The following is a 26,160-nucleotide window of genomic DNA, read 5'->3' on the forward strand; positions in this document are numbered from 1 at the left end:
TGAAGCCGGGATTCCACAAAGCTCCTGTTGCAGATCACAATCCCTCGTTCCTGTTTCCCTTTCCTGCTTTTCTGCTCATATCTCTGTCTAAAAGAAACATCATGCAAAGAGTTAAGTGGTGACAGACTGGGGGTGGCGTGTAGATTGTGTGATTTTGACAAACATCAATTCTGTTTTGTGTGTAAGAGGACTAGGTAATGCACTTAGTACTAATATCATACAAGTTATTATGGGCCGAGGGTGTTTTTCCTCCTCCTGGCCATAGGGGGCAGCACGGCACGAGGATGACCGTGTCGCGTTCACTTCCTGGTTACGCATCGAGGAAATACTGTTATTGTATACGGAGTCGTGAAATTCTCCTCAAAGTATTTACGTCAGTTAGAACGCGCTTTTACAAAAAGTGAATTTTACAGAAAGTGAGTAGTGGGGCTGCTTGTTTTTGCTGGACAAGGGAAAAATAAAATAGTATTATCGACACCGATGGTAACATAGGACTTAATGTCGGAGGGGAAGTGAGAACGTGGTATGTAACGATATTGGAAGTATGTCTTTCTAATGATTTACAAAACGTTAACACTTAACTGCCTTGCTAGTTTCATGTGAGGGTTGTTTAAATATAACTTTAATGTGAATGTCTTGTGTCTCGGATTTTAAATATTTACTTGGTTTAGGTTTCAGTGAGTGTTGTGTTTGTCTATCACACAGCGCCACGTCACTGACTAGCGCAGGACACATCAGTTACTCGAGGTCCTGCCTGGATTACACCGGAATTAAAGCAGGGATTACACCTCTGTTCCAGTGCTGAGTGTTTCTACAACAACCTCCTCTCCCCTCCCTCGACATAAAAGCTGTACCCTTCAATAAAAAAAGCTAAAATGACGGCGTCTAATTTGGGTTTAATAATGAACGTGGTGAACAGCATTGTGGGAGTCAGTGTGCTGACCATGCCCTTCTGCTTCAAACAGGTAAACACACTTTGGGATTGTTTTAAAGTGGGTTTCTACACCTCAGTCTACGAGTCACGTTGTCCTATCACCTGTCCTGTAATTGAAGTCGGAAGTTGAAGTACACTTAAGTCATTAAAACTTAATGATTATTATAATAAAAGCACTCCACAGATTTCATGTTAACAAATTATGCCTTTGTCAAGTTGGGTAGGACATCTAGTTTATGTGTGATGCAAATATTTTTTTCCAACAATCGTTTACAGATAGATTACTCCATTTATAATTCACTATATCTCAATGCTGCAGCATGGTGGCGTAGTGGTTAGCACTGTGGCCTTGCACTTTCAGGGTCAGGGGTTGGGCTCCGTCTCAGATCTGTGTGTCTAAAGTTTGCATGTTCTCCCCATGCTTTATGGGTTTCCTTCTGGTTCTCCAGTCCAAAGACATGCAGATTAGGCCCATTGGCATTCCCAAATTGTCCATAGTGTGTGTGTGTGTGTGTGTGTGTGTGTGTGTGTCCTGTGATGGATTGGCACTGTGTCTAGAGTGTAATTGGCCTTGTGCCCAAAGTTTCCTGGGATAGGATCCTCCTGGAACAGGATAAGTGGTATAGAAGATGAAGATGTAAAAATTCCAGTGGGTCAGAAGTTTACATACATTCAGTTCACTGATGGGCCAATTGACATCATTTGTGTCTGGGTTATCATTGGGAGCATTTTCCAAAATTTTATTTGTATAGCCCTGTTCAACTCTATATAAGTACTATGTAAGAGTAAAATGACTGGAGCTAAAAAACGTTTGCAAGCCGAAGAACATCCCAGGTGTGAAGAACCAGGCTGGAAGCATCAGTACAGATCTGTGGTAAAATTGCTTAAGGACAAAAAAATGAAGGTATTGGAGTCGCCATCACAGAGCCCTGTCCTTTTTGTGTGTGTTGGTAGAACTGAAAAAGCATGTTTTCCCTTCCGGCAATGTATTGTAAGAAACTTATGACCCAAGTTAAACAACTTAAAGGCAATTCTAACAAATACTAAGTGTATGTAAAGTTCTGGCTCACTGGGAATTTGATGAAAGCTGAAATAAATCTTTGTGATTCGGCAGAGCAGCTTCAGGCAACATCAGCCATCAGCATGTGGGGGAAATGTGATCTTGGTGGTTTTGACTGATTATTAGTGCCAGATGGACTAGTTAGAATATTTCAATAAATGATGATTTCCAGCACCCTATAGTGTTTACTCTGCCGCAAAGTAAAACATGTAGTGCAGCTGTTCTGCTGATGTAAACAAATAGTTGATAAGACAGGATAGGAGAGAATAGTCGGACTGGTTCAACTTGACAGAAAGGTTACAGTAAGTCAAATATCCACTCAGTTTACAACTAGAAATACAATTGTAGTGAACAGATAAGCATCTCAAAATGCACAACCCATCTAGCCTTTAGGAGGATGAGCTACAATATGTCCCTGGTTCACCTTTTGTTTAAGAACAGAAAGCTGAATCCGATGTTGGCACAGGTTTACCAGAACTGAATAGTTGAACCCTGGAGCTGGTGTAAATCTGGTGCAGTGGGATCGGTGTGAATCTTCTGTTCTGGGATCTGATTCCAATAGAATACCTTTGGGATGTGGTAGAACCAAAGCAAAGAATTGTGTTCCTATTAAAGTGTTGCGTGAATGTGTGTTTAAGGCTGTACCATTGCAGAATTTTGTGACTAATTCAGTGTTTGTAAAACATGTGAATTTATAACCAGACAAAAGGATCTACCATGTGGTTGACTAATACAGTATATTTGATGCACTGAATGTGTGTAATGTAGATTGACACACAACAGGCTCTGCATATGAACACAGGATACATATTCAAGTATGGTACCATTCATATCAGATATGTTATTTCAGAAGCAGATGGGTTTGTTTATTTTGTTTTAGTGGGAAACATCACACCAACCATAATCAACCTTTTTAATTCTTAGGTGAAATAGTTATTAGCCTAAAGGATTAGTTGCAAGATTTGAAATGGTTTAATCCAGTACCTGAATAACAGGAATAAAAAGCTCATTGGCTTTAAAAAAATAAACATTATTATACAAATGTGAAGAATGAGTTGTGCAAAAGGGGGCTATGTTTATTTGTTTTCCCTTTTTAATATAGATTAATCTCTAGCTGTCAAAAAAAAAAACAAAAAAAAAAAACTGAGCATCTGGTGTATAGAAGTGCGGTAGGTGCACCTGATAGTGCTCCTTGTACGTTTGTTAATAATTTCATTGCTGTAGTCAGGAATGCTTGAATCTTACTTTTCCATATCTCTTTTTAGACAATGTTGACATCAGAGTTTTGAGTATTGATTGATCAGCTGATATTAATTGAGTAGTGATACAGTCACAGGAACTCTCAGTTATTTGAAAAATCACATTCTGTATGTGAAGCTGCCCTCTGTACATATTTGATCTGTGGGTGTTGATTACTGTCATACATTCATGGTATAAAACAAAACAGGGAATTATACAAAATTTGGTCAGATATCGATCCATAGTTTCAGCTTTCTATTATCCCTGATATCTAATACGTGTTCTTTATCCTTTTCTGGCTTTTGTGTTTTACAATATATAAGTTGGGATAAATCCTACCTGTTAAACCTCATGTCATATTTGTTTTTTTTTTGTTTTCCATACAGTGTGGTATAGTGCTAGGCACTCTGTTGCTTTTCTTCTGCTCATGGATGACCCATCAGTCCTGCATGTTTCTGGTTCATGCAGCCAGCAACACTAAGCGTAGGACTTATGCTGGACTGGGTAAGAATAACAAACACCCCGCTGACCTTCTGAAAATGACATTTGGCAACAGTGACTGTGTTGGTGGTTCCATCCCTATGGTTGCCCTGCATATTTAGTTTTTTTCTTTTTTATTGTTGTTTACTTAGACTCAAATACCACAACAGCTGCCCCCAGATTAACATTTTTTTTTCTTTGCAGCTTTTCATGCTTTTGGTAAACCAGGAAAGGCACTTGTGGAGCTAAGGTCAGATATACAAATACTGTATGACTCAAGTCAGTTTTTTTTTTTTTTTTGCACCAAATCATTCCAATCAGGCTTTAACAGACTTTCTCTTTCATTATCTCCTTCTAGTATGATAGGCTTAATGCTTGGTACATGTATTGCATTCTACGTGGTTATTGCAGACCTTGGATCAAACTTCTTTGCCCAACTTTTAGGCCTGCAGGTAAGCATCGTTATCCTTTTAGATAACAGTGTAACAGTAGGTTAAATCTGAAATTATATTTGCATATTTTGCACAATTTTGCTATCTTTGTTTATACTGCATCTTAATTCTATTTTGACTGTCTGATTATCTGTTTTTTTTTTTAAATTAAGTGTTTTAAAATAACCTTGTATAAGGGCAGGCATTGGTTGACAAATAGACAAAAATAGCATGAACTGGTCAACCAGCTTATATTAAATTGTCCTTAAATGTTTGTTTGCTTATATTTTGTAATGGATCATAGCTATAATTGTAGATTTATAGTTGGTTTTGTTACCTGTATGTATGTCATATATTATACATTATTTTATACACAGTATGAATAATCTGTGTACTGTACACTGTGTGACCAAAAACGTTGCAAATACGGAAGGGTTATATGGCCTATTACGAGTGATAAAAACATCAAAATGACTGTAATTGGATTAAGAACCTAAACACTTGAAGTATTAGGATCACTTGTTAGTGAGACTCATCAAACGAAAGACTCCAGTTTTCTAGCATAAAGATTGGACGAGGTAGCAATGTAAAAAGGTTCTTTGGTCTGATGAGTCCAAATTAACACTATTCTAGAGCGAATGTGAGTGTTATGATCTAGGGTTGCTTTAGTTGATCATGTCTAGGCTCGGCAGCACTGTTATGTGACATTAAAGCGGAGTCTGTGAAGTTCAGCTGACAAGTTATGTAAGTTCAGCTGACAACCTGAATGTACTGAATGACCAAGTTATCCCGTCAACAGATTTTTTTTTTTTTGTTCTGGATGACATAGGCATATTCCAAGACTTAAAATCTGAAAGAGTGGTTCAGGGAGCATGAGGAATCATTTCAAAAATAAAAAATAAATGCACTTAATAATCAAAATTTAATAGTGTAACTTGTGACCTTTCTTTTTGCCAAGCTGTGTATGTATAAAATAAATATCTCTTGCATATATTTATGACTTAAACTTGTTTATGTTCTATATATTGTTTATACATTTTCAACTTTTCCTACCAATACCATGGTACAGTTAAATTTACCACTCATGCTGTTATCTACTCAATGGCTGCCACACATTTTAACATTAATTGTAATGCACAGTGGCACTATTTTCTCTGGTAAATGTTAAAATTCTGTGCAATGACAAAGTTCTGCCTGCCAGCCCGTCCATGCCACAGTGTTTTAAAACATCCACAGAAGACATACTCAGAATGCATAGGGCTCTGTTGCATATTGCTCATCGTTATTGCAAAGGTCAGATTTACATTTGATTGTAATAAACAGATGATATATTGACCAGCTGCATTAAATATAAGTCGGTCCTTCTTTATTTGAAATATGTTATGTTAGTCCATGTTCTTTCGCCTCCTCAGGTAACGGGCAGTTTCCGTGTCTTGTTGCTCATTGCTGTGTCACTGTTCATTGTGCTACCTCTGAGTCTGCAGAGGAACATGATGGCATCTCTCCAGTCATTTTCAGCCATGGCACTGATCTTCTACACATTATTTATGTTCACGGTGAGTCGCTTACATTATAGTTTTCAATAAAGTGGAGCTTTGTGTTTTTATGATATTAACTGATAATATTATTTGGTAAGGTCTGGTCTATTTACAGTTTGCCCTGGGGGAATGAGTGGCAGACAACTTTTTTTTTTGAAGAGGACTGGATTGTGCTGTATTAGTTATATGACACACTTGGGTAAAGAAAGGAAATTTATCAAAAATCACACCATTTATAATTTTGTTTTCTCTGCTTGCGACATGTGGTCCAACATGTCTGGATTTTAAAAACAAGATTTAAAATGTATCTTAAAATGTGACTTAAAGTTTTATTTTTTATTCCGTTATCAGACACAGGAAAACAATGTGTAACAGTATTGTCCTGCTAGTGTTTGGATGCATCATTGTGTAGTGTACTGTATACGCTTCTGTTTATAACCTATAAATCAGTGCTGTGGAAGCAGAGCCTCACTGGTTCACATTCTTCTTCCTGATTCTATTTGTTTGGTTTTCAGTTGACATGTTTAACCGTAATAAAGTTTGTTCCTAATTTTAAAGAGGTCCTCATGTTTTGAGGAGCCTGATGCATCTGCTGCTCCCACTCCCCCTCAACAACTTCTAGTAAAAAACATTACGCATATATTAGCACAAGTTAGTGTACTATTAAGCTGAATCCATCACAGGCTAATGAATGTTTCTCAGTCACAGCTAATGCATCAGCTTCATTTCTTGTAATGGCCTGGCCAGGCATAAATGGCTCATAATTCAGTCTTGATAATGGTTTAAATCTGATATAATGTGTTCTAGCTGTGCTACCAACTGCAAGAACAGTGCTGTTACAATAGTCCCACAGAGTTGTATTTGATGCTTAATGTTATATATATTTTTATATTCTCAGCTTAACTGTCATCAAATCATTTGACAGTTTTTTTTTTAGTGAATGAAGTTTTAATGTTTAGATTCAGGCTATGCTTGTAGTTGCTTTATAATGTGTTGATACTTGAGCCAGTTTGCTGGGCCATAACCCTTTCAGGTCCATGTTGGCCTGGCCTTTAACCCTCTAACCTTAATGTGTCTTCCCTTTGCCCCTTCTCTGAACCACTCCACTCCCCGTGTGCCCTGCATCCCTGATGGGCGCTCCCTCGACTGCTTCTAGATAGTGTTGTCTTCCCTGCGTTACGGCATTATCAGTGGGTCATGGGTGGAAAGAGTGCACCTGTGGCGCTTCAAGGGGGTCGTGCAATGTCTACCAATTATCGCCACTACCTTCTGCTGCCACCCGTAAGTAGTCTACGCCCTGGACCGAAGCATTCTACCATTATGGATTCAACCTGATTACTGCATTACAACGAACTTCCCCCTACTCTATCCACCTGCATCCAATCAAACTTCTTCATGCGTTATGTTCATCTGTTTGTCTGAGTGTATAGATGTGGGTAAAAATTCATTCTCCATGGTTTGCTTAAGAGGGTTTATGGTCATGGTTCACTGAGAGATATTCTGAAGGCTTACCGGTTAATTCTTGATCGATGCCTTCATGTTGTTCTTTGTTTTCCCATGATGTGTTGCGTTTTTCATCGAATCACTTTTCTCGCTGTGGGAAAATTTTATTGTTCTGTTTGAGGTGGTTGGCAACGTAGCTTGAAGGCGGGGTAAAAATGATCATGGCTTGGCAGCAAATCAAGACAGATACAAGTGAATCTGTGACTTATGAGGCTGTACCGTTCACCATTGTTTTATTAGCCAGCCGTTTCTTTTAGTTCCTGCTTTTCTGATGGCCTGGTCAAAGTTTGTTTCCACTCATCTCCCTCTCAGCATCTTCAATAATGGGACGTGCTGTAACCCTGCTGCTCTCCCCTTCGCCACAGATGGTGATCTCATCCTTCAAACATGGCCTCCACGAAGGCCAGTGGCTCAGCAGGGTCATTTACGTACGCTGGGACGGCGTCTTTCGCTGCATCCCTATCTGTGGCATGGCATTCGCCTGTCAGTCGTAAGTACTCCCCTTTCCCTGTACCGTTTCCCTCTTCCTGTGTATATGTTGAGCTGTAGTGACTTTCTTTCATCGTCACTTTGTATGTAGGGATGATGCTAGCTATAAAAGGGGCTCCATTTTTTCGTTGTGCAGAAAGACCAGCTTAAGTGAATTTGTTGAGCTTTTTTTGTACAAGTGTGTGGTTTCGATGCGACGTGGGCTGCAGGAAGCTGGCAACTCTTGGTGGGTCAAATGTCATGCACTGAGAAAATGGACCCCAACTGCTAAGCAGCTACCGTACTTCTTCAAAAACAGTCAGCAAAAATCCTTCCTTTTCTTCTCTCTTTTTGTGACTAGCATACTGCATTGTGGCTTTAATGATACTAACTTTCTCACTGCAATAAATGATCTTTGCCACTGCAGTCACCATTAATCAAACACTCCATTCTTACAGAGTTTACACAGTGTGTCAGGCTGTGCGGATCATGTTTTAGAGGAAACTGATTCCGGCATCTTTTTGAATAAAATTATAGACAATACACATCACTGCACTTCTGTAGTTAATTCAGTTTGAGTGTTGATTGTCTAATGGTGTATAGGTGAGAGTTACAACTACGAGAGCCCAAGTGAGCAAGAAAAGCTCCTGAGTTCTCTAAAATCAAGTCACATAGGAAATGGCACTTGTTATATAGTTGAACATGTATTTGCTGTGTGGCGATTAGCTGATATCCTGTATTTGCTTTAGTTTAAGCAGTATTTTATGTATTTAAGTATTTTAAGTTATTGTGATTCTAAAAAGATTGCCAACCATCTGTCGATAACAATAAATACCCCTAGTTAAAACCTACTTTTCCCCACTGACCCTAAAGTCACCCTAAAGCGCATGTTTAAATATAGCCTGCATATCAAATACTTTTGTGTTGTTGTAGACGGGTATGTAGTGATAGTGTGCTATAATTGGGATCTCCCATTTCGTAGTGTGATAAAAACATAGTGGAGTTCATCTATTGTACTCCCATACTAATCCCTTAATAGGATGAATGGGAAGGTCTCTTCGGATCTCTTGAATAGTTCACAAATGTAAGGAGCAGGTATACATTTAGTATTCTTAAATATGGAACAGAATATTGCAGAGTGATGTGCAAACCAGTGTGATGTGAACTCCATATATGTATTTTCTGTATACCTCCAGGGAAGGCTAATTCAGTTATCTTTTGTATAGTTGTTAATGTTGTAGAAGAGACTTTGGTAACTTCAGTAAGTGTTTAGAAAGGGAGAACTGTGCGTTCTCTCTCTCTCTCTCTCTCTCTCTCTCTCTCTCTCTCTCTCTCTGTTCATTCAGCGCCCCTTCACTCCCAGTCTACATTTGCATGTTCTTTCACAGCCTGCTTTCTTCTGTCAACATAAGTGTGTAAGAGGTGTGTCAGCGTTCAGGATTTTTTTTGTGTGTGTGTGTGTGAGAGATGGTGACAGAGTGAAAGAAGCATAAGTGGTGGGTTACAGTGCTAACTGTGATGTAATGCAGCCCTAGTGGCTGTCTGTTAGCCTCTCTCTATACTCTCCCTCTCTACTCTCTCTCAGAGTGATGAGTGATACTTGGCTCTCTTGGCTCACGCTCTTTGGACAGTGGTCAGAAAGTGTGACACATGATGGCACTTATGCCAATCATTAGAGCAGAGACGAGCCTCCCTTGTGTGAGGACATTTGACTCTCAATCTGTACACAAAACAACCCTTTCAGCACCCCTGTATATATTTCTGATTAGATTAACTTCACACTAATCTGCCTCATATCTTCCATACAATATAAAATAAAGCGCATGCTCTTTTTTTTTTTCTTTTTTTCTAGTCAGAAAGACATCCTTTATGAATCTGAAAGTTAGTGGATTGTGTACAAATGTTAGTAAATTCTGTTGCAAAAGAAATATTAGGATGGGTTTAAAAGCGTGTTGGCACTATAATTTATAAACACTAACGTTTTTATCATAAAATATTTATTACTTGCCATATACACAATTTAACACTTTAGGTGTTTCTCACATAGGTGTGATCGCTTAGTGGAATCACAAAATAATTAGTGTCAACAATTTCAGTTTAGTGCTTTAAAGTGATCTCTGAAATGGACCCCTCCCCGGGTAATTTGGAAAAGCAGAGTGGTTTATGTGATCATTCGCAGCGTTTCTGAGAACAAGAGGCTCAATGCTGTTCTTGTAGGATGGCTGTAAATGCAATTGATTGTTGGTACTACTCAGTGGAAGCGATTCTCTCCCCCGTCTCCTCCTGTCCCTGGGTTTTATTGCGAGCAGGTTCCAGCTATGAGATTGGCTGGCCTCTGGCACCAGACCAGGCCCTGGGTAAAGAGCACATAACACAGTGCTGTATAGTCCAATAAAACTGAGAATGTGCTCAGACTGTGTCAGAGAGAGAGAGAGAGAGCAGTGAGTGGGTAAGAGAAAAAGGATCCAAACAAAAGCCTGACCTGGCAGAAAACTTTATAACATTTTAAAAATCCAACTCGCACTTTAGTCGCTAATATATAGCCATAGTAAATTCACCCATTTAATGTTTTATCGGCCTTTATTTTATTAGTTGTCTTGATGACACACAGATTTTTTTTCTTTTTGTGCCCCTCCGTGCTTTCTAGAGATTGTCAACCCCATCATTTTTCCATTCCAACATTTGTCTTTCTCCCTATTTCCCCCCATACTGTATATCCTTTTTTTGGCTTCAGTTAAACAAAATATTCAGTATTGCTTTCAAATTCTTGCTTTCCTTTTTTGCATTTCTTTGCTGTCAGCTTAGTGCTTGAGCAAATGATAAAGTTCCACACTAGTGTAGTATGTTCTATTTGAAGTCTTAACCAGTGTGATGCAAATATTTTCATAATACATTCACATTATGAAATTCATCATTAAAGTGCATAATTACTTTTGTTAAAAGATGTGTAGTTCTCTGGTGTCTTGGGGGTGTGTAGTAGTGATGCACGGGTCGTCTGGTAATCCACGGACTCCGCGGGTAACCAGCGGGTCGGGTTGGGGCGGGTAAAGAAATTGTCACTTTATTTGCGGGGCGGGTTGGGGCGGGTCATTAAAAACAAAATTAAATAAAAAAATCCATGTATGTTGCGTGCAATTCCCTATAGCCTATATTAAATATTTGGGAATATCTATTTTCATATTTTATTAAGTTCTTTGATAAGGTTACGTCACGTGACAAGTCACGAAAACCGCCAAGCAGCTACCGCTGCCAGTCACAACAAAAACAAAGAAATAAAAGTGAAGGTGGGAGAAATTGAGGTCGGGAATTTTCATCATTAAAAGAAAAAAAGGTCAGGCTGCTAAATCTAATGTTTGGGACCGGTTCTAGGCTAGTACAGTATGTCTGTTTAATGTTTGCGGGTGCGGGGCGGGTTGTAAAAATAGATCCAGTGGTGCAGGGCAGGCTGGGGCGGGTCAAATAATTTCATAAAAGCGGGACCCGCGGGTTGGAAAAATACCTGACCCGCGCATCACTAGTGTGTAGGGGGCTTGGTGTATACAGTACAAACAAAGAAACACAAAAAAAGCTTGTCTGTTTCACAGGCAGGTGCTGCCTACATACGACAGCCTGGATGAGCCCTCGGTCAAGAGAATGAGCACCATCTTCACCTCTTCTCTTAATGTCGTTACCACCTTTTACATCACAGTAAGTATGTGTTTGTGAGGATGTGTATGTTTATGTGTGCACAAAATGGGGAGATTTTTTTGGTGACGGCAATGGTGTAGAGCTATGCTATGTTATTGGACATGTTATATAGACAGGTTATTCCCCTATGTATTACTACACCAGGGACTAGATTAAAATGATTAGGCTTCCACATTTGTCTTATTCCTATTTCTTAGTAAAGAAGACACAGACTGAAGCACGACTACAGGCAAGGAACATATGCACATTTATGTTCTGTTCGCATATTGCCATATTAACTTACATATTTTATTAGTATCCAAATGAATGTAGTCATGTAATGTGGGAGAATGAGGACGTAGCTGCTGCCTTGTAAGAGCATTTTTTACATGCAGTTAAAAAACTCTCCATAAATAACAAGAACACTGAAAGGGCAGTGCAATGTTATCTATCTATCTATCTGTCTATCTATCTCTCTATCTATCTATCTATCTATCTATCTATCTATCTATCTATCTATCTATATATCTGTCTGTCTGTCTATTGAACTGTCTGTCTATCTATTTATCTATCTATCTATCTGTCTCTATCTATCTATCTATCTATCTATCTATCTATCTATCTATCTATCTATCTATCTGTCTCTCTCTTCCCCACTGTGCTGTGTACCTTTACCCACAAGAGTCTTATTACTGAACATTCCCAGGATATTCAGTAGTATTGAGCTTCCTGTTTCCCACACCGTCCCTAGCATCTGTTATTTTCCCAGTGTAGCAAGCTTTGTGCTTGGGAGTAATAAAAGAATGAGCAACTTATCCCACTGAGCTTTCTCCATACATGCAAATTAGTGCATTTCCACTGCGAATTACGGATCTTAATCTTAATATGAATCTTAATGTGAAATTGCTATGCTGCTGCTTTCTTCCAAATTGTATTTAAGGCTGTAGAATTTGGTTTATTTAGCAGGCAAGGCTGGTCTGATTTGAATATAATACCTGGATGAGCTTAAGTCTACAATAAATGCATGTATTGCTTTATTGCCTGAAAGTATTTAGCATTTTCCAAATGTTCAAAAACAATTATTTTTTTTATATTTAATATTTTTATATAATATTTTATATAATTTTTAAGTGATTTGAAGATCTTTGACTTGTTCTGCATTATGGTAGAGAAGATCTTTTAAAGATTTTAACTGACCTATTTTGTCACTTTTTTTTAAAAGATTCTTCATCAAAAATGTTACATCTTATCTTCGTGCCTTTTAGCATTAAAGGAGAATATGCAGCTGGTCAGTTAAGCATCAGGAGATAGTGCTAATTAAAGGGCCATTGCATTCATGGCAGACCTGAAGTCCTTCCTCCTTTGTCCTCCAGAGAGATCAGGCAGCTTGTTCACCTCTCACCTGCTGTAGTTTCCATCTAGTGCCTTGGATGATTACTCTTTTCTGTCTCAGTGTGGCAGCACACTCATACTCTTTCAGTTTAAACAGAAAGAAATGGGTAGAGTGCGAATGACAGAAACAGTCTGAATGGCACTTTTCTTCCACCACATAAACATCAGCCCACTTCATCAGTCTTCAACGCTATCCTCTTTTAGTCCTCCATAAATATTTTCAGGTGGAATGCTATTTAAGACCATGTCAGGTTCTTTTTTTTGTTCTATTTTTCATACAGCAGCAAATAAATGTTACCTTGAGAGATAATAGTGCATTCACATGTTTTTCAGCTGCTCCTGCATTTCCACTTTTGTATTTCATAGCCCCTTGATTTCTTATCCTGAACAAATGCAGGGAAGGCGGGGTTGTGTACAGAGTAGTGCAGGAGATTTGTGGTGCACTCAAGGACTTTTGTCTGGTGTTGTTCCTAGAGGAACCCTCTATTTACCTCTGTGGATAGATCAAGGCCAATATGGGAAGCAGGGTTCTGCTGCTTTTTTTCCTTTACTATAGGCATGCAGAGGCTAATGGGACCAAAAGACCTTTTGAAAAATGTTTCTTGCATTGCTTTGTACTATTGTTTTTTCAAATAAACACCACCATTGCACCACCTGAAGTAGTTTAATCCCATCAAAGTGATAAATTATTATTATTGTAGTCAAAAGTCAATTTTAATATTGGTATGGACATAAATATATTGCACAGAATTAGATGTATGTAGTCCAACTAATCAAGCATAATCTGATATTCCTCTTTTTATTTATTTATTTGTTTATTCTTTGCTTTCTTTCCTACAGGTGGGGTTCTTTGGCTATGTAAGTTTCACGGATACCATAGCTGGGAATGTGCTGATGAATTTTCCTTCTAACCTAGTGACAGAGATGATCCGAGTGGGCTTTATGATGTCTGTGGCTGTGGGCTTTCCCATGATGATCCTGCCCTGTAGGCAGGCCATCAACACTATGCTGTTTGAGCAGCAGGTAAGACAGGATCATACCATAATTGTGCTTTTGACTACAAATCCCCTGTAAAAACTTTTTTAATAATAATAATTTTAAAAAATGGCATAACATGACATCACACAGAGCATGCTCACCTAACTTTTCTTTCTTTAACTTTGTAACAAATACACATCACAGATATGGCAAAAAATGGTTTAATGGTATTCTGCCTTTTTAAAACCTACATCAAAATAATTAAGTTAAATTGCCAAATAGCGGAAAGAATTATGACCTGTTGAAAGAGATAATATGGAATAACATCGTAATCTGCATTTCTGAAACAAATCCTTGCACAAGTCTGACAATGCAAATTAGTCTTCAGTTAAAAGAGACTGAGCCCTTTTTGTGCAGACCGTACTCCGGTATTTGACTTGATTAATTGAAATAAAACTTGGCCATAACGAGAGCCTTCAAGTGTGGAAAAGTGTATTAAACTTTTAAAAAGGGAATCCAACAGGCATTGTAGAAAAAGATGCTACAGGTAGTTGTTCCCAGTCAGGTGTATTAAAAATGTGTTGCAAAATGCAAAACACATGGCCAAGAACAGGAGTCAGTAAATGTGACAGAACTGTAAGACATCAGCTGAATAAACGGGTCCTAAACAGATGAATTCAAGGGTACAGTGGACGAAATAGGAGCAATGTCAGTAGTTTAATACGAATCTGATTTGGCCAAGGAGAAGATTCTGAAAAATTTTACCTGGTGCTGTCAAAAAGAAAAACATGAAGATGACTGCATCATTAATTCGTTTATCATACTGTATGGGGTTTCAGGTCAGGTCAAGGAACCGTGGTGATGTCCTTTCAGCATTACCGTAACACTCTGTGCACAAGGACTTGGAAATGATATATATATGTATATGTGTTATTTGTATACACCAGAGAAGAGAGTGGTAAAGCATTTCTTCATGAATGGAATGAATAAATGAAAGTAATGTGGCAAGCAAACAGTCTAGATCTCTATTTGAAAAAAACAAAAGATATATATGCCATTACTTGAGATAATTTAAATACCTTTGATTGATTGTTCCACAATGCCAGAATGATCAGCTATTAAACAGCAAATGAATCCAAAACCAATTCCAACATTTTGGCCAGAGGTTGTACCATATTGCCCCCACACTAGCTTTAGAAAAACAGGAGCAATGTTAGAATTCTTAATAAATCCACTTGTTTTGTTTATCATTCTGGTCTACACCTTCTTGGTGGGTCCCATCAAAATCATGGTTTATTCGAGCTTAGAGTCATCTCAGACCGTAGTGGCAGCAGGAGTCATGATATAAGGAGTTAGGCAGCAGCTACAGAGCAGACAGATTCAAGGGAAAAATAAAAGTGTATGATTGATGAAGAGAATGAGAGAGCTGCTCCATAAAGCTACTGAGACACTGGCTCACTGTGTAACTGCTTCTGTGCTGAATCACCTCAAATTCTGCCATACAGTCACACTGAAGGGTATTGTCCCAATGAGAAAACATAATTTTATGCAGGTCCTTTAGGAACATAAACTCTTTCTTACGTAACTGCCTGTTGAGCTGTCACTGCACAGATTTGTATTTTGTATATATATATATATTTTTTTTCAGCAGAAGGATGGCACTTTTGCTGCCGGTGGTTACATGCCACCTCTTCGTTTCAAGTGCATTACTCTGTGCATTGTTTTCGGGACTATGGTGGGAGGTATCCTCATCCCGAATGGTTAGTGTCTACGTGTATGGATGTCTGTTTGCCTGTTTGCACACTTTTATTTTTTATTTTTTTAAATCTCAGCACAACAAATCAACATAAGTTTAGTCAACTTAGCCTTAATGGCACTGTCACTTCTACTGACAACAAACTGCACTTTAGTCCATTCTAGAAAATGGTAGCAGATGCTCACTTACATCAAGGCTTCCCACTCTGCAGCATTCATTCATTAATAGTAAAGCAGAATAACAAAGACATGCATTTTTAGGGAGAAGAAGATCGATGTTTTATTCATACACTGGAGCTGTTGACATGGGTTCTGCTTGGCTCTCTGGACCCAATTAGGCTAATAGAGTGGAAGAGTGTGAGATACTTAGATGGGATTGAAAAGGAAGCATAGCTTTGTTCACAGCGATAGTTCCACTGCTTGCCAGTGTCATTGTAGCCACAAATCCAGCTGTAGGGAAACGGACACCATAGGACATAAATTTGAGTAAACCAATATGGCTGCTCTTCGGATCAAATATGATTAATGGGCCTTGTGCTCTGTCTGGTGACATGGGTACATCATGGGGAAAAGATAGCAATAGTGATTCAGGGGGCTCTTAGCATTCTTTACATAGTAATGTTAACTGAGGATTAGTTTTATTAAAAATCATTTATTATTATTTTTATTTGTCTATTATTAATATGAATGAACTATAATGAATGATTGTGTGTATATATTTTAGTGGAGACTATTCTAGGATTGACCGGAGCCACTATGGGAAGCCTGATCTGCTTCATCTGCCCTGCTCTCATATACAGGAAGATCATGAAGAATGGCCTTATAGCTCAGGTACTGCACATGTAGCATGTCTACAGTATGCACATCTTGCATACTGCTAAATTGGTCACACAGAGGTAGGAGCAGAATATACAATGAGAATATTTGATATCTCTGCATGAAATCTATGGAAATAGGGAGTGAGCAGTGCTTCTGAGAGATGTACGTACTGTGTGTGTGCATGTATACCATAGTAAGACATTGCTACATTGCTGTAGAGGAATATACAAATATAACTTGTATTTATTTTAGGTTGTTCAGTGTGCTGCTTTTTGCTTAATTTCTGGACTTTAAAGCAAGTACCCCTGTGGCATATATTGTAAATCATTACTGTAATGCAGGTGTTACATGTTGTACACAGTGCTGATGGTCACAGGCTTTTGTGTGATCTCTATATCACCATGGTTGCCCAGTGAGACTACCAGCCAATACAGTCTGTCCAAAGTGGGTTTGTCCTAATTTGGGGGAATGCACAAAAGATAATTTGTATTTTTTTCCTATCCATAATGGCCACAGCAGGTGTTTGGGTTGGCAAGCGAGAATAATGCCCCCCCTCTTGCCAGGATAGTGCCCCTTTTTCTAAGCCAAGAGGCCTGAAGCAACTTATGCCACTTGTACTGAAATACCATGTTTGAAGATTTATATTTAGTTTAAAATCCTATAATGCTTAAAAAAAACAAATAAAAAATTAATAGGTTTGTCAAAAAATCATAACTTTGCCCTCTCTTCCCTCTTTCTCCCCAGCTGGTTCTTTGGGTTGGGCTTGGGATTCTACTCTTGAGCACCTTTACCACTCTGTCCATCTCCAGTGAGACAAATCAAGTACAGCCTCCTCCTGCTATTGTCCCCAAAACTAATGACAAACCTCCTGTTGTTGCTGTGCCCGAGCTACCCAAACATCCTGGTAAGTCAATGATGTGTAGAGAGGAAATGAGAGAGTCAGAAGAAGACTACCAATGGGATAAATGTAGATGGAAAAAGAAGAAAATGGATAGTGAGAAACAGATCATAAAGAAAATAAGGCTGGTGTAAAGTGGGCAGGACCAACTTCAGAATTAGGCGTTTTTGTGCTGCTGTGACCTAAATGATGCCCTTCAAACCTAAATGCGCCCTGTCCCAGAGCAGTAGCGAGACAGCCGCTGGCGTTTTCCTGCTCAAACTCCAGTCAAGGGAGAGAGGGATGGGAGGGCATCCAAATACAGAATAGGGCAAAGGAAATGATGGAGGGACTCAAATTCCCCCTACTGTAAAAAGGGACGGGGGTGTGAAAAACTGCACAAGGGCAGTTCAGACAGCTTTATGTCCCTACACTCTCTTTCTTTCCTCTCACTTTATATCGTCTGCTCGCTCTCTCCCTCCCTCCCTTCTCTTTCACCATACCTCCTCCCACCCCCTCTGACTGACACTGGCATTTATCACTGAGTGGACACCCACTTCCACACCTGTTTCCTGTTTACGGCGTGCTGGTGAGGGCAGCTGTGCGGAAACGCAGGACTCGGGGAACGAGTGAGTGAGTGTGAACGGGGGAGTAAGTAGAAAAGGCATGAAGACACGTGAAGGAGTGTGTCTATGGGCTCAGAACACCAAAATTCCATGCTTTGCATTTCACATTTTCTATCGCTTTTGTTCTTGCTCACTCTCTGGGGGCCATGGAAGGTAAACTAGACACCTTCGAGATTTTGGGATTCCTTCACAGATTACTTCAAGGGGATAAATAAAACACACACATCTAATGTTAATAATAAATATATTTTTTAGTGTTCAATTTTTGTTATAATGGATTAAATAAAACAAACTAAAAGGATCTTTAAAAAACCTGGCCTGGTGCTGTGAAAAAAATAGCCCCAGGATAAAAGAAGTAAACAGTGTAAATACTCAAAGGTTTTTGGTTTAGTTTTTTTAACCTCAGGACAAATGGCAAGGTTATATGGAAAGTACTATCTATCCATTTCTTATCTCAAGTAGAATTCCAGTTTCCATAATCTGTTTTCTGTGTTCACACATACTCTGCTGCCCCCTGCTGATCAAAGCATTTGTTTCTCTCAGGTGGGTTGTGAATTTATTGTGCAAGTTTGGATAGAGAGATAGATAGGTTGACTTGTGAGTCTTGTATCTATTTAAATAACATATTGTCCATTAAAAACTTTTCGGTCAACTGAAATCTTGAGCATCTGATGATATCTTGAAAGCACTGACAATATGGTACAAGTTAGCCCATATCCCGTAATATATTGTTCTTTGTAGCCATTGTAAAAAAGTGTTGTTTTTCTTACTCTCTGTTTTTCTTAGCTGAAGAAACCCCAGTGCCTCCAGTGGTAGCAGAAAAACTGGACAAACCTAAGCCAGCTGTGGAGCAGATTCCACCTGCAGAAGTGGTAAAAGGCCCGGAGGTGAAGGAGCCAGTTGAGCCACCGCAGATAAAAGTACCCATCGAAGTGCCTGACATAAAGAAGAATGAAGAAGTTCAGCTGGACCGACCCGGAGCAGGTAATTCAACAAAAACTAAAGGTGCGAGTTTTTTTTTTTTTAACATTCTTAGTACATTTTTTTTTTTTATAATCATAGTGAAAATAAAGTAGAATAATTTAAAAATAGATCAGTTTTATTAATACTTTATCAGTAGAGATTATTAGTTGTTTAAGAGCTTACACTCTGGGCCGATCCACGCTGATCTTAATAGCACAAAAAAAAATCTTTGGATTGGAGATGCATTCCCATATGGTTCACTTTATTAGTTTAGTATTTGTTTGAAAGGTTTATTAAGTGTACAGTATATGCAGCCATGCAGACAGAATTTGAAATGTTCAATGTTGACACATGCTGTTTGAGTGCATTTACGCAACCTTTCCCCTCCCAGAAGTTGCAGTGCCTGATGGAGAGGCTCACCGCCATGAACCGCCAATTCCTCATGACGAGGTTCAGATAGAGAAGCGCAAGAACCAGCAGGAGCTTGATGAAGAAAAGAAGAACGTTCCTGAAGAGGGGGATATGGCAGAACAGGGAGCGGGCCAGCAGCAAGATGTGACACAAGATCGAGTGAATGAAGTAAACATCAAAAAGCATGATATCGCAAAGATCCCTGCAGCCGAGGACCTGGCTAATGAGATCCTTGGCAAGGTGAAAGAACAGAAGCAACCTGTGGTGGTGGTGCATAAGTCTGAGGAACAACCACCTTTAGTGAAGGAACCAGAAGCTGAGGACAGACTTCCTGCTGATAAAAATTTAGAGGAAAGTGATAAAAACGCAGCTGAATTTGAGGCCAGGAAACGTGAGTACCTATACTTGACAGTTCATGATGTATTAATTAGGGGTGTAAATAAAAAATGCATGTGATTGGTATAAATATTGTTCAAAACCTTGCTGTTACCAAGAAACCAAAAACCACAATGCCCTCTTTTCTGAAGCCTTCCCCATGGGGGACAAGTCTAAGTATAAAATTGGTGTATATTCATACCAAGCAGCTGTGAGGCAATGATTTGTGAAAGTCATTTGGTCTGAAATAGTTAAAAGTACCAGGGATTTTTAACATGTTTATTTTTACATTCACTCCCTGACTGATCCACTGCACAGTTCCTGACTCTGTGGTCCATTTGCCTGAGGTGCATGATGGGGCTGCCATTCAAGAGCATAAAGAAGACAAGAAACAGGATGGGAAGGATGCCAAGGATGGGGATGGAGACAAGATGGAAGGTGAGCAAGTTTCTCTGTGGCCAGCTTAGGCAGAAAGAGCATTGTGCTTGTAATACTTATAATAAAATATAATAAGTAGAACTCATTGTCATTTTTACTGTCCTTTATTTTAGGCCTGCACAGATTTTTTTTTTCTAGAGTTTGGAACTGATTGCGGGTTACTATTTAAAGCTGTATGTGTAAGAGTTTAGCTATATCCATATATGCATTTTTCAGGCGAATTCATATGATTGTTAACCTGCAATAGACTATAGGCATTTTTTCTTGTTCCCAGTATAAACTGCCTTCTGAAGTCACTGCAAGCTGACCATGCATGACAATTATTTGGCTTTATCTTGATGAAATGTCATGCGGAAGTACAGTGAATTTTACCTCTGTTTCTTTTGCTTGGCTTGATTTTTATTAAGGCGCTCTTAAGGCACCCTTTGCTCTGTCTCTTTCTGTCTCTTACCTTGCTGCTCTGTTGTACCATGGACTCCTGCTGCAGTGATTAAAAAGATTGTTGCAGGTACGAGGCTTTTCAGCCTTTCAATGTTTGACTGTTGCACCTTAGACACCTGCTGTTACATTTATACCATTTCCTTTCCATCTTTTCTTTGACGTCTTGTTTTTAATTTTCCTCTGTTCATGGCTACTACTCCTGAAGCACACTGATGAGTCAAATAACAACTAGCTGATTGTGATGTGATTTAAAAAAAAAGTTGATAGTGGTATGGCAGAATGTATAACACAGATTGATTAAATAATCTTTAACACAATGCAACAATAATCCTCTGGTTAGCCCTTATTTACAGTAATGTATGGAAATAAACAAGAGTCAATTAAATTCTGCTTAGATCTACAGTACATGAACAGTTGATCATGGTGAGTGTAAATGTCTCTAAATGTTGGTTATGTTTTCTCTTTCCTCAGAGGGAGCACTAGACCATGCAGTGTTACTGCAGGTAATCAAAGAGCAGCAAGAGCAGCAGAAGAGGCTGCTTGACCAGCAGGAGAAACTCCTAGCTGTCATTGAGGAACAGCACAAAGAGATCCATCAGAAAAAGGATGAAGAGGAGGAATTTAAAGTTGCAGGTCAGCTGGTGGCGTTTTTTGTGCCCAGTAATGAGTGTATAAATAAAATAAGCACCAAAATAAGTACAATAAGCATCTTATCCTGCGTTTAGGTGATCCTGCAGCTGATGCAGGTGTAATAGTGCAGCAGCATGATCCAGCTGATGGAGAATGGAAAGTGAAAATCCCAGAACAGAACTTGGACCACAAGGAACCTGAGAAACCTGTTCCTGTTGCTCCAAAGCAACAAGCAAAGGACCCCATACATGAAGGGGATAAAGTAGTAGAGGACCAAAAGGATGCAGCTTATCCCAACCCAGCACATGATGAACCCGTACAGAAGAAACATCCACAAGAAGCAGTGCATGTGGAAGCTGACGTGAAGAGAGACCTTGGGGCACGTGGGGTGCCATTACGCCAGCAGCAGCCCGGCCCTCCTGAAGATAAGCAAATAAAAAAAGGAGAATTGGAAGAGCTTCACTCAGAAGATATCGCTAAGGAGGAGGAGATAGTAAGGCAGCGGTTAGCCCAGCTTGAAGCTGAGAAGGAAAGATTGGAGAAAGAGCGACTCGAGAAGGAAAAATTGGAAGAAGAACAGCTTGAGAAAGAAAGGCTGGAAAAAGAGGGGCTTGAAAAGGAAAGATTGGAAAAAGAGAAGGCTGAAGCAGAAAGGATGGAGAAAGAAAGACTTGAGAAGGAAAGGTTGGAGAAAGAGAAGCTTGACAAGAAAAGGTTGGAGAAAGAGAGGCTTGAAAATAAAAGGTTGGAGAAAGAGAAGCTGGAGAATGAAAAATTTGAGGAAGACGAAAGGCTCAAAAAAGAGAGGTGGGAAGAAGAGAGGTTAAAACAAGAGAGGGAGAAGCTTGATCAAGAACTTGTAAAGCAAGCAGAGAATGAACAGAAGCTTATAGAAAAGAGAGAAAAACTTCTTCAGCTGCAGCAGGTAATTGACAATCGAGATGCCAATGAGGTCGTTGCTAAGGAGCACAAAGCTCCTAAACCTCAGAAGAAAGGAGGCAGGGACCTGAAGGAGAATTTAGATCCTCAAGAAGAAAAGTATCATAAAGAAAAGAGGAGCAGAGAGGAGGGCGACATGGACCTGAGAAGGCGACGCAGGGCTTTGGGAGCTGAGGAGAGACGAGTACCTGGACTGGAACCTCTGTTGGAGTTTGGAGGAACAAACCTCCATGCAGCACTTGAAGCTCAACTGCTGGCTGGAGCTGTGGTCCATTCTCGCCAGATTAAACAGATTTCACACAAGCAAAACACAGATGAGTAGTCTTCCACCTAACAGTATTTGGAATTCATAGACACGAGTGTGCACCTGCACACACAACCACACACTTCTACGTCTTATACATCTCAAGTTTATATGAACATCAACTGTTGCAAACCCCCTGTATTAGAAAATGCTGCATCAGTTACTGTGTTTAAATTTAGGACTAAAATGTGGGACATCCACACAGATGGACATGTTTAATCTGTAGCTAGACAGTTTCCTTATTTGGTGTACATTTGTAGCTTTCTTGGCACTCTGTTTTCAAAAGATCTGCCTTTCTTCACAGTGATCTCCTTTGCACTATAACCTAAACGAAAAAGTCTGGCTTTTTTATTCTGTAATCCTGCAACATTGTAAAAACTAATCTGCAAGAAAACTGGGCTCAATATCGAATTAACCATTATAAATGAAGATATTTAAAAATTGATGCCATGGTGCCAGATTTTTTTCAGATGTATTGGAAAAGTCAGTGAAAACGATGTATTTTAACTTCCAAATGCTAAAATACAGGTAGTATCACATTGATCACTGCTGATTTGTGTACATGTACATGGTCATTAGATATTCTAAATTCATCCCAAATAATGCAGTGGTTCTATTAATATTGTCCTGAAATTTATTCGCAGCAGGTCAAATTTGAACCATTAAATTGCCAAAGGTTCCATAAATGTCTTTGCCTAACGTTGTTAAAATAATAAGTGTTTATGTTTCTCTAAGTGCATGCAAGCTGGGTGTTGCGTCCACTTTTTAACAAGTGTCTACAAAGTAAAGACCAAAGTTCTTAGTTGAAACTAGCCTTAACAGATGTGTATACACCCAGCTGCAGGGACACATCATGCTCACTTTTTTTTTTCCCACATTCATTCCTCTGATGTGTGGTTTGGTTGGCATTGAGTATTATCAATCCATTCATTTTGTTATTTATATAGGAAGTTAATTGATTTCTGTTACCATTTGTGTTATCAAGATTCCAGGTCATGTAAACTTACTTTCGATATAGACTTATGCTAAGTAATGTTTAATACTTATTTTAATGCAATTGGGTGTAAAATGTTTTTTTGATAATGCACCATATATGGCTAAAGGTTAGTGCACACCTGACTGTCATACTCGTATGGGGCTTCCCTAAACTGTTGATACAAAGTTGGAGGCACACAATTGTACAGAACGTCTTAGCATGATGTAGCATTACACTTTGCCTTCACTGAAACTAAAAAAGGCCATTCTGATCCAGCATAACAATGTGCACAAAGCGAGCTCCACATAGACAGTGGTAGAGTGGAAGAACTCAAGTGTCCTACTTAACTCAAGAGTCAAGCCAACTGAACACCTTTGGGATCCACTCGATAACTGCATCACAGGCCTCGTCACTTAACATAAATATCTAACATCACTAATTTTCTGGTGTCTGAATAAATCCCTACAGCAAAAGCTGTTCCTATCATATATCATATATGTGAGTGTTTAACTAAATCACAATTGCATGATGGTCAGGTGTCCACAAACCTCTGGTCATATAGTGTATATGAGCGATAGACTTTTAATTGATAAATCTAGATCAAGGACCAAACACTGTTAAAGAATGCCAGCTTTTCTTTCTTGGTTATATTTATTCTGTGTAATATTTATGGTTAGCATTCAAAAGCTTACCAATTCCATTAAAATTATTTGAAAGGAAAGACTAAAGTTAATACGTCCCCTGGTGTTCCATTCCGTGATGAGCAGTACACAATGACAGGTTTTTCTACATAATATATGTCTTTAATTATTTATAGAAGAATATACCGTATACTGATCAGTCATAACATTAACACCACCACCAGGTAAATTGAACAACATTATCACTTATACACCAGGAAACTGATGATACTATTAGGGGCACCTAAGGCTTATCTATACCGATAGGGAACAAAAGCCATCCTGCCTGGTCAGATCCAACAGAAAGGCCAATGTAGGTTGAATCGACATTGAAAAATCAACGCTGGCCATATCAGAAAGGTATCGGTTTATTACAATTTGCTGCGTCTGGGGCTTGATCTCACATCTGAATACCCCAGGTCTCGATCCAATCAAGCCTCCATGGGGTGTGCTGGACAAACAAGTCTGATCCATGGAGGCCCCACCTTGTAAATTAAAGCACTTTCTAAATCTGCAGCTAATGTCCTGGTGCCAGCTACCACAGCACACCCAGAGGTCTTCTGGAGTCATGACCCTAGGGGCCAAAGACCTGTTTTGGTGGCACAACTGAAACCTAGGTGGATTTAATGTCCTGGATGATCAGTGTTGGTCTGAGACTCAATCTATAATTTGAATATGAATGTTTGCAACTGCTTGGAGCACTTTGTTTATACAGTACTTGTAAAGCACAACTACAAAAAATAATATAGTCAATGAATGGTTTTATAGAGATGTTTATTCTTCTAGGCCTACCAGATTATAATTTATTTTTGTCATTTCTGGAGTGTGTTTTAAAAAAGATAAATAAGAGCTTTAACAGCTGGCAATAGATACTTCATTGTTGTTCTGTGTATGTATAGAGGCACTGTAACATGTAATTGTACCATTTTATTGAACTTGATTCATGTAAATGTACAGATTCTTTGTTTGTTAATCGTTTCTTGTTCGACATTCTTTGCTCTTGCCTATAAATATTATGTTTCTGTTCTTTTGGGGAATCGTGTGTATGGGACAGTTTTGCTTCTTTATTTTCTGCCGCTGGAGGTTTGTGTTCTTGTGGACTATTTGGTTATGCAGTAAATGTGGTGTTCTGTCCCATTTTTAGAGTTCATTCTTTTAACAGAGCCCGTACTGCATGTGTTCTGTGTTCAGGTGTGTTAAAGCTGGTTACGCTGTTGTAAATGCTTCTGTCTGTACATTTAGCAGACTTAACCTGCTGTTTCAAATGTTTGAAAATATTTAAACACCAGACCATTTTACAATAAAAAAAAATGACATGTTGCAGATGATATACATATGACTGACATGCCTCCTTTTCTCAGGTAGTAATTAAATGAAAATGTTAAGCAAAACTTGTTTACTATAATATATTGCTTAAGCATTGTGCTATATATGTCTTTATTTTATTTCTCTTATACCACAGCAAAACTAAGCAAATGGGTTACAGCCTTCCATTGAATAATTACTTCAGTGACGCAGCCATCATGCCTAGTGCCTACCGTACAAACCTGTGGGGGCAGTGTTGTGATTTGGGCTTGCTTCAGTTGGTCAAGTCTGGGTTCAGCACTGTTATGTGCCCCCCATAAAACATTGGCCACTACAGAATCCAGTCCCTAACCATATTAAGGATCTTTGGGATGTGCTGAAGAAGGCTTTACACAGCCGTCCGACTCTCCCCTCAATACATGAGGTTGGACAGAAATAAATGCTGTTAAGTTACATAAGCTTATCAAAATGACACCAGCATAATCAAAGAAAAAGTGGTGCAATGATGTATATCAAATAGCTATATTTTTTGATGCATCACTGAATTATTATATAAGATACGTTTTGACCCACCTCTCTTTTATGATGAAAACAACCTTACTGGTCTACTCATTAAGACTGATGCCTTTTAGAATTCTAAACATTTTGGTTCTCACAGGTTTACAATAGTTTGCTATAAGGAAAATTTACTGATCAGAGAAAGGTACAATTTTCTGAGCCAAAGTCATTGAAGATACCGAAACAAAAAAACAAACATCCCTATTAAATAAAGCAGCATTCATCTTGTTTTGGAGCATTATTATTAGCATTACTGTGCCTCAGTAACGAAAAAAAAAACTGCAATAGTCAGTTTATTTATCTTTATAAATGAACAACAAACATTCACTCAATTACACTTAAACTGTTTGGTAGAAAACATGGTGAGATCCTTT

General features: G+C 38.9%; 1 protein-coding gene across 7 annotated transcripts; it reads left to right on the plus strand.

Annotated features, from left to right (window-relative positions):
- The first annotated feature begins 317 nt into the window (after positions 1 to 317).
- Positions 318 to 25,274, plus strand: slc38a10 (solute carrier family 38 member 10). 7 transcript variants are annotated; one of them, XM_053510973.1, is made up of 18 exons: positions 318 to 542; positions 706 to 965; positions 3,620 to 3,737; positions 3,918 to 3,963; positions 4,072 to 4,165; positions 5,557 to 5,700; positions 6,839 to 6,963; positions 11,238 to 11,340; positions 13,552 to 13,734; positions 15,338 to 15,449; positions 16,169 to 16,275; positions 17,008 to 17,167; positions 18,553 to 18,771; positions 19,121 to 19,531; positions 19,834 to 19,953; positions 20,441 to 20,461; positions 20,866 to 21,027; positions 21,120 to 25,274. In XM_053510973.1, exons 2-18 carry the CDS (start codon positions 876 to 878, stop codon positions 22,283 to 22,285), a joined length of 3,381 nt encoding a protein of 1,126 aa, XP_053366948.1. In that variant the 5' UTR covers positions 318 to 542; positions 706 to 875; the 3' UTR covers positions 22,286 to 25,274. The 7 variants fall into 7 exon arrangements, with proteins under 7 accessions (XP_053366948.1, XP_053366946.1, XP_053366951.1 ...); XM_053510971.1 differs by having other exon boundaries at positions 318 to 523; XM_053510976.1 differs by having other exon boundaries at positions 318 to 523; positions 18,553 to 18,750.
- The last annotated feature ends 886 nt before the right edge of the window (positions 25,275 to 26,160 follow it).

The sequence above is a fragment of the Clarias gariepinus genome, chromosome 14, assembly GCF_024256425.1.
Source record: "Clarias gariepinus isolate MV-2021 ecotype Netherlands chromosome 14, CGAR_prim_01v2, whole genome shotgun sequence".
Classification (NCBI taxonomy): domain Eukaryota; kingdom Metazoa; phylum Chordata; class Actinopteri; order Siluriformes; family Clariidae; genus Clarias; species Clarias gariepinus.